The sequence below is a fragment of the Ctenopharyngodon idella genome, chromosome 10 (genome assembly GCF_019924925.1).
Source record: "Ctenopharyngodon idella isolate HZGC_01 chromosome 10, HZGC01, whole genome shotgun sequence".
NCBI classification, from domain to species: Eukaryota; Metazoa; Chordata; class Actinopteri; order Cypriniformes; family Xenocyprididae; genus Ctenopharyngodon; species Ctenopharyngodon idella.
Window position 1 is genome coordinate 41,321,498 of NC_067229.1, and position 9,747 is coordinate 41,331,244.

At 35.9% G+C, this 9,747-nt stretch overlaps 1 protein-coding gene across 1 annotated transcript; it reads left to right on the forward strand.

Annotated features, from left to right (window-relative positions):
- Positions 1-1,389: 1,389 nt before the first annotated feature.
- Positions 1,390-6,078, forward strand: LOC127520316 (olfactory receptor 10A2-like). The gene is made up of 2 exons (XM_051908303.1): positions 1,390-1,422; positions 5,143-6,078. Exons 1-2 carry the CDS (start codon positions 1,390-1,392, stop codon positions 6,076-6,078), a joined length of 969 nt encoding a protein of 322 aa, XP_051764263.1.
- The last annotated feature ends 3,669 nt before the right edge of the window (positions 6,079-9,747 follow it).

Sequence of the window (9,747 nt, forward strand, 5' to 3'; positions counted from 1 at the left end):
TTGTGCAAGTGAGATGAGTAAATACTTGCTCACATTTAGTCTAGAACTACAATAACCATCATGTTCACACACAACACCTCTGCATTTACTCACGATTCCTCTGAACATGGGGACAAGAGAGCTGTCAGTCAATAAATAGGACAACAAAGTAACTTGAGTTACTTATATTAAAAAGTAACTCAGATATTTTGTAAATTTAAAAGCAATGCATTACTTTACTAGGCACTTGAAAAAAGTAATCTGGTTACGTAACTCACGTTACTTATAATGAGTTACTCCCAACACTGGTTCTAAACTATATTTGTAAGGCCAAACAATGTTCATTCTGTTAACTTCTTGTCTGACCAATGGCAGACTGGAAACATTCACTAATCTGGAGAGGCTGTGACCCCTCGAAACACCTCGAATTAAGACATTTAGTCAATCCAACAGCTCAAATCCTTTGTACAGGGGAAGCATTGATTAAATGAATTCTGATTAGCTTGTGCTATGAAAGCTAATAATACGGTTTTCTTTATGCAATTAAAAATGGATTATGAAGATAAAAAAACATAAAGGACTGTGAAAATTGTTTATTTTACTCTCCAAATTGAGACAGATGTCTACTCTGATGTGTTTTACTGTGGCAGCAATGTTTAGTCGTGCACAATAAGATTCTTAAATGAAACAGGGCCTTCAGGTGTCTCATTTTAATTTAATTTAAACTATTTAAAAATGACAGCAACCACTTGATATCTTTAAATAATTATTAAAAGAAAGAAAGATTTTCCTTTTAAATTTAAAGTTTTTGATAAACAATTTTCACACTTTTTTCATAATGCAGTCTTTGCATTATCCCACATGGGACATTTTATTGTTGTTACAAAAATGAACACAAAACAGACTAATTAGTGACACTTAAGGCAATTAGTTATACCACCAATAATCTCACATTAATGAAGCAAAAACCACTAATGAATGTTTTTTCTCTCAAGACTATTACATACCAGAGGTTCTTCATGGTTGTACCTTTGATTCTTATTTTCTTTACTTACATGGGTATATTGATCGCTGTATTCAGAATGAAGAATAATCAGAGCCGTTATAAGGCGCTGGCCACGTGCACCGAACACCTCATGTTAGTGGCCATAGTCTACATTCCAATTTTTATTATCTTCAATCTTGGATTTTCTGGAATTATTATAAACCCAAAGGTAAGAACGGTGTGCTTGTCTTTGTCGTCCCTCATCACACCCTGCAAGAATCCCATAATTTACTCATTGAAAACTAAAGAGGTTCGAAGCAGGATTTATTCTTTGTTAACCCACAGACTGTCTGTTCATCCTTTAAAAAATACACAATAATGTTTTAAACATAATTGTGATTCAAGTGAGATTATTCATGTTATTGATGTTATTTTGGAGGCTTTCTGTGATGCTTCATGTATTATTTGGTTTTAAAATGCATTGCTTTTCAGATTTAAATCTCCAATTGGTCTACAGGTAACTTGTAAAAATGAATTTTCTTGATTAACTTAATTAATAGTGGCTAATAGTCATAGAGAGCACATCTCCATGTTTTCTCTCATCGTGAAGATTGCTATACTGTAAGCAGCCAGTTTTTGTTTGCTACTTTAAATAATGCAAATTCTTGAAGTTCATAAATAATTTAAGAATGGACAGAAATAATATATAGTTAGTATGATAACAATGTTTTATATTCACAAAATGTTTACACGTGTGAAAAAGCTGCCAGTAATGTGAGTGCAGTGTTCATCTGGTTAAAACTGTGGCTTTTGATTGTCCATGTTACTCAATTCCTCAGCAGCCTTATTCTGTATTTTTATGTCACACACATAAAACTTTCTCAAAGTTTCTAACATAAAGTATTTCTTTTTAATAACTGCACTGTTTAAAACTGTCTTCACCCTGTATCTTAAAGTAGATATGTCTCTGATGAGAATCAAAAGCTGCTTGGTCTCCAAAGCTGGCGCCAGGTTTACCTACTCCACCAAGGTCGAAACTGCTGGCTCTCTAAACAGCATTTACCCCTAATACATGCTAGCGGAGACAAAAATAAATCATATGCATGAAATATGTAGAAAAATTATTTTGACTTGATTTACTAAATGTGTCTTGAACAAGCGCTTCAGTCCATTGCAATTGTCTGATATAACAATGCCATCTTGTGGATAGAAATTGTAATTATATGTACTGTCAATTTACTTACGTCGATGAATGTACTCCTTTAAGAATTTCCCGTTTATGAAATGAAATGTGCCTGGCTAGACAAGTTCAGAGAGAGCCGTTGCTCTGGACAAGTTATAAAAACCTTCTTGAAGTAAACTCTTAATATCTTTACAAACGGCAAAGGCAAGTTCAGAATAAACATGAAACGCACGGATTAGCTCTCGTTATCGCTTATAGATCAGACTCTGGATGAGATCAGTGAATCAGGCCACTAAATGATGGCTGAATCAACATCAATAAATAACCAACTTCATCTGACCAAACTTCTTTTGCAATTTTTGCTACAACAAATGTACTTCAGAGACATTACAGCAGCCAGAGAAAAACTAATGTTAAAAATTCAGGCGTCAAGAGCCCAACTAAACTAAAGCAAACACTTATCTTCATAATGGTGACTTCAAACTTTATTATTTTCAATAAAACAGGTTGATGATGGACTGCAATGACCTAACATCACGTTTACAATGTAGAGGTTGTAGACATGTCTGTTTATAGAATGCTTTTTTTAAATACTGATTTTCAAGAATCTGGAAAAGTGCAATTGAGCTATTGAAATGGGATTGTTTAACCTGGTTGATCTTGTAGATTCTTCTTCTTAGAAAATGTCTGAAAACAAAACAGGTTTCACAACCTGTTGAAATATGTTCACCTTGGTCTGTTTGTGTAAATAAAGAGTAGCCTATAAGCTATCTTAGCTTCTTGGTAGGATGAGTCAAAGTTTAAACAGCTTTCAAGTGTGTTTTTTTTTTTTTTTTTTACATTTATATCATTAGACATTCGAGTAAGGTATAACCCAATACTTACATACATTTCAAGTGTAATTGGCATTTTCTTTTAACAAAATCAGGCACGCAATGAATCTTGGAATAAGCTAGACCGTGATATTTAGTTCTACAGTATAGTTCACTAGTTCTATTCGTCACGGTCCATGTGTGACTGTGTGTGTTGGATGGAATAATTCAGGCTGAGATCAGGTGGATGGTCACTCAAAGTTGCTTTACTGTGCCTGGGACAAGACAAGACTGGGACAAACAGCACCAAAAGGCTGATCAGCATACAGTACATCGATGTTATATTTAATTTTACAGTGATCGTGAACATAGGACAATTCTAAATAAAGCATACATTAAAGAAAATAAAATAAAACACTAATACAGACAATTCACATTAATACAGAGCAACTATAAACTTAAGTAACCATCATTTTACATATTTTGTATAAATGAAATGAGGAGAGAAGAACGCAGCCCTAAAATGGCGCAAGTTACACAGTGCAGCACGTGCGAGCATGTACTCCGACGAGCTATGAGACTCTGCTGATTACAAAGCACTATTGTATCACACTAAAGCTATAGATAGACGGACTTTGATCACACGCTGTGCCGCTTGTATATAGAAATATCAGTACCACGTGATTGGTTGATTGACGTTTTGAAGCTTCGAACGTCATGCAGTATCGGAAGATCAGGAGAGCTGGTTTAAAATTTTGAAAATTGGTGCTTCGCGAGCCGCTGCATTAAAGGGAAATACATTTATTTTATTTTTTTTTTAATAGAATATAAGGGTTAATATTTATTCAGACTTCCAATGTTTCAAACCGTCTGCTGCAGTGATTGTTAGACAAGGTGGAGAAAACAAGTCTGACCACAGATATTGCTTAATGTGCATCAAGTCAAGACACCTTTATTTATATAGAGCTTTTTAGTAGAATATTAGTTTCAGAAGCTGTTGCTTTCTCAATAGTATTTGCATTAGCGCACCCTCACTAAATTCTGGAAAAGGTCTTGATTCCCGAACGGGGCTTGGCATTCACATCTAAAGCATAGTGGACATGAGAGATGTTCAGTGATGGGCTTTCTCATGTATAGACATTTACCGAGGCTCAACTATTTTCAACGTCTTTTCCCAATGGGCTGATATTTTCATTTAACCATGTGTTTTGGGCTGGTTTCAGCTGAATGAGTGTTAGACGCTTGCTATCATCTGTTGTCTAAATAACCTCCACATTTACAAACAGGAGTATAGAGGTTTTGTTGCGATTTTGTGCTTTGATGGTCAGAGGCTTGCTAGTGTATGGCACTGAGCTGCTATCCGTGCCTGCTAACACCTTGTCAACCGCTCTGTTGTAATTGAATCCCATTGTAATAGCTGTATTCTGTGGGGTAAACACTAGTCTAGAAACACTGTTCTTTGCAACAATGAAGAAATCGTTCATATTAATAAGGGACTCTCTTCAGTCCAGATTACAAACAGATTTGAAGTTGCCTTATTGGTTCAGTCATGGTTAGATTCATATTTCATATATTTTTCTTATATGATTTTCCCACTTTGAGTGTTATGGAGTTGCCGTCTTTGCATTATCCCTCTGGGAGATTATATTGTTGTTACAAAAATGAACACAAAAACAAACAGACTAATTAGTGACACTTAAGGCAATTAGTTATACCATCAATAATCTCACATTAGTGAAGCAAAAAAACACTAATGAATGTCTTTTCTCTCAAGACTCTTAGATACTGGAGGTTCTTTCCTGTTTAATGATACCTCTGGAGGACAAATTGGGCAATATATTGCCCAAAAATCTTCTCAAGTTTACATTTAGGATCCAGAACTGTAAAGCAGAGGAAAAAACTGTTGCTTGTTATCCGCAAACCACCACAACACCTTTTCATGTGTGCATATTTATTATTAAGACAATGTAACATTTTCATTGTTAGATTTCTGGTTAAATGTTTTAAGAGCTTATGCCATCAAATAACACAGATGATGAAGGTGAATTGTAAAGCACAGACTGTTTGTGACTGTTTCTCATAGGTATCTGGTTTCTTGTTTACTGAAAGCAAGGAAGCGGGGTCGTAAAAGAAGGACGGCCATGCAGAACAGCAATTCTGCCCCCAACAACTCCATCATTCAGCCTGCAGGATTTTACATTATTGGCTTAAGTTCACTGCCTTACAATAATATCTATGTCATGTTCCTCACTGTGCTTTATGTGATCACAGTCATATGCAATGTCTGTCTGATCACCATCATTTTCTATGACCACCGACTGCATGTCCCAAAGTTCATAGCTGTTGGTAATCTGGCTTTAGTTGATATTATTCTCAGCACTTCTCTTGTGCCTGGCATGATAAAGACTTACCTTGTTCTAGACAATTTTGTGCCATTCAAACTGTGCCTTGTGCAAATGTTCACTTACTATACTTTTGTATCCCTCGAGTCATTTTCCATATGCGTTCTCTCTTACGACAGATTCATTGCGATCTGCTTGCCTTTAAGACAGGAGTCTATAAACACAAACACCAGAATGGCTTACATAGTTGGTGCACTTTGGTTCTTTTGTGTTGTTGTAACGATCTATGCTATTGAATCCATCCCAACCCTCTCATTTTGTGGCTCTCTTAAGGTCAACAGCTATTTTTGTGATTATGCTCCTACTTTAGTACTTGCTTGCAACGATATAACACTTCAGTGGAATATTGGCACTACTTTAACTATACTCTTCATTGTTGTACCTCTGTCTTTTATTTTCTTGACCTATATGGGTATATTGCTCGCTGTATTCAGAATGAAGAATAATCAGAGCCGTTATAAGGCACTGGCCACGTGCACCGAACATCTCATGTTAGTGGCCATATTCTTCATTCCAATTTTTATTATCTTTAATCTTTCATTTTTTGGAATTTTTTGGAACCCCGATGTAGGTCTGGTGTGCTTGTCTTTTTCGTCCCTCATCACACCCTGCGTAAATCCCATCATTTACTCATTGAAAACTAAACAGATTCGAAACAGGATTTATTCCTTGTTAACCCACAGACTGTCTGTTCACCCTTTTAAAAATGCACATTAATGTATAGAACATAACTGTGGCTTAAGTGTAAAGTGCTGAGATTATTTATAATGACATATCTTGGAGGATTTCTATGATGCTTTTGGTATTATTTTGTGCTCATAGTAAAATGCATTGTTTTTCAATCAAATTTGAATATTAAATTCTGCATTTTCTCTGCAGTTCATAATCATAAAGAAGCCTTCTCCATGTATTCTTTCATTGTGCATTGTGTGTCCCATCAGGAAATCAAAAGTTCTACACGCACTTGCAGTCTTCACGCCCACTTGAACACTTGAGCCAAATACAAGAGATACGTCATGTAAGTAGACAAGTGGTCAAGTGCATATAGACCGCAAGTGTGGGTATTTAGACAGGGCATAAATCTGCTCCTGGAGGGCCACTGTCCTGCAGAATTTAACTCCAACCCCAATTAAATACACCTGAACCAGCTAATCAAAACATACTAGAAACTTCCAGACAGGTGTGTTGAGGCAAACTGGAGCTAAACTCTTCATGACAGTGGCTCTCCAAGAGCAGGATTGGACACCCCTGATCTAGACTATGAGGGGTTTAGAGCAGTGGTTTTCACTCCTGGTCCTGGAGGGAACCACAATTCTGCACATTTTGTCTTGGTGGATCTTCCTAATCCTATCCAGACAGCCGAATCCCTGTCAGTATCCAAGAAACAGCTGAAAGCTAACCTCTTCCAGCAGTTTTATGTGCTGTCACTATTCCTTATATACCTCCCTGTTCTAGCTTTGGATAAAAACATCTGCTAAATGCATCCTATAGTTTAACTGAAGCTGTTCAAAATCAGTTTTTATTTTTGTTATTCACCTGCATAGCTGTGAGGTGTTTGAGTTTAGTCTGAAGGCCACTAGATGACATGATTTTGAGTGTAGGAAGGAGTTGACAGTCCACACGGTCAATGTAAAGGTGAAGTGTTTAATTAAATTTAATTCACTGAAAAAGTGAAGTGTGTAATTTAATATTACATGTTTAAGAGTTTTGCTACACAGAATCTAGCATGAAAAAAAATCTAATACTAGTGTCAGTTAAGGCAGGCTGATGGGCAGGGAGTTTTTGCCCAGAATAGAACCATAGTGTTAGGTACGGACTGGCTGTTTGGAGCAGTGGTTCTCAACCCTGCACTAAACCACCAGCACTGCACAATTTAGATGTCTCCCTAAGCAAACGCACCTGATTCAAATCATCAGCTTGTTAATACAAACTCCAAGGCTGTGTCTGAAATCACCCCAATAACCTTAAATAAGGTACTATTTGAGGGAACAGCTATTTGTAGTGGAGTTCGAAACCATAGTGGACATTATCAAGTGCACTTATTCAATACCCATAACGCACTGTGACGGTAGCGCCAAATGAATTCCCACATCTCGCCAGAAGATGGTGCCTTAGGTGAATCATCCATCCATCCATCCATTTTCCAAACTGCTGTTCCTATGTGGCTACTGTGTTATAACACAAAAATTCCTTTTTAATCAATTATTAAATTGTTTAATTAAGGTTTATACATGCTAGTTTCCATGAGAGAGTTCAAGATAAATCTTTTCATTACTAGTAAAGCTGCCAGTTTGCCAAGTTTCAAATGATTATTAAACAGCAAGCACAAACTATGCAAAAGCGGCAGCCTTTCCGGCACACTCAGTGTCCGAACTCATTCACTCGTTTTCATTCACTTCTTCAAGTGGACTATATTAGTGGAGTAATGTAGGGAATAGTAAATTGGGGTATAGGGGGCAATTTCAAACACAGCTCAAGACTTCACATGTGTGTGTCAGATAAGACAGACATCCATAATGTGCATTGATGGGGATGGCTACTCCAGGACCAGAGTTGAGAACCACTGATCTGGAGCACCAGGAGTTTTAAGAGCAGCCCAATTCCGAAGGGAAAACCACAGACTTGACAACACTGATGACAGAACACTCAATGAAAAAATTCATTACCCCTACTTAATTCATCTTTAATTTATTCATTTTAAATAAACCAGTTTAGTTGGGGCATTTAAATTTAAATGGGTTAGCTCAAGTATTTTATTCCAATATTTTTAAGCTCACTCTATTAACTTCATCAAGCTAAATTTCACAGCCCAAGCACAAGTGTCACTCTTCAGCACAATGGTTAAAAATGGTCAATGGTCTTCACCACAAAATTCAAAAACATTACAAAATCTCTTCTAAACGTCCTACATAACTAAACACGAACATATGTTTCCCTTTACTAAAAAACATAAAATAACAATTAATCCCTAAATTTACTCTCCTAATGCAGTTCACCTCATAATGTGTTCACCTTGGTTTGTTTATGTATTTAATAAAGAGTATTTAAGCTATCTATAAAATAGAATCATGGTAAGATATGTCAACATTTAAACAGCTTTAAAGGTTTTTTTTTTTTTTTGGCTGTCTACCTGGAGCTTCAATCAAAGCAAAATCCAGGTGGCAGAAGATGATACACTTGAGTCATTTAATGTAACATGGTGTAGTTAATGTTCACATCTGATTTTTATCTTGCCATACATCACTGCAGCCAATTCTCAATCATTTCAATAGAGATAAACTCATCTCTATCTGATGAAAATGATCAGTGTTAATTAACAAATAAATACCAAATCTAGGGTGACTTAAGCTGACCATTTAAATTTCCTGATTCTAGAAACTAAATACATCTTCTTGCTAATAATCAATGTCTTTGTCTTTAATTTTTTTTTCTTCTTTCTCTTCTTTTTTTCATTTACGTTTTGAGAATATTATGATGTAATTTTGAGATTAGGGAGATCAATTAGCTCGCTCTGAGGACAAACATGTTTACATTGCATCACTGCTAAGGTCATTACCTCTTACCCTCATGAGATGAGAGCAGCCTGGGGCTAATTAGGGCAGGAATCATTAACACAGATTAGTTTCTGATTTGTTTCTGTCTCAGAATTGCCGTAATTAAGACAAACAAATTAGTCACTTTGTAAATGTTTTTTTTTAAATTTTATTTTTTATTTAGAGACAGTTAGGTTGTTTATGAGTGTGTATTTCTCCCTTTGGGTTGTCATTTCTTTATACAGTATGAGTCACAAATGGAAGCGTTTACAATGAGATTTTCTGACTGCATTTTGTTCTAAACAGTGTTGGGGAAAGTTACTTTTAAAAGTAATGCATTATAATATTGCGTTACTCCCTAAAAAAGTAACTAATTCCCTTAGTTATTTTTTATGGTAAGGAATGTGTTACGTTACTTTTTCTCCTGGGCTGGGTTTGCTTGTTCGTTTTTTAATAACAAAGAAAAAAGTTCTATTTTTGGCAAATGTAAAGGTCCTTTCACGCCAAAAGTGAAATGAATAAGTTTCAGGTTAAAGGAAATGCACATCTGTACAGTAGAGGGCGCAGCTCAAACAAACCTTTCAGCTGTGCTGCCATTCTGGACTGCAGAAGAATAGGATGCCGGAGAAGAAAGTTTAACACTTTTTCTTCAGCAATAAAAACAAAAAATTGAAACAAATATGATGTTTAAAGTCATTTTTTGCTCATTAGTATGGTTGAATTGGGTAATCAGTAGCAAAGACATTGATTAAAGTATTGCTTTACCCAAAATTTGTGGTAAACCAACGGAAGCTCAAGCATGTTTGCTTGACATGCAATAACCAATGAGGTTCATTCTTGTGTTACGCAGCAC

Coding starts and splice junctions, on each gene's coding strand:
- LOC127520316 (XM_051908303.1), top strand. CDS start 1,390: ATGTTATTTTGGAGGCTTTCTGTGATGCTTCAT. Junction 1,423..5,142: donor GGCTTTCTGTGATGCTTCAT/GTATTATTTGGT, acceptor TCCATCATTCAG/CCTGCAGGATTTTACATTAT.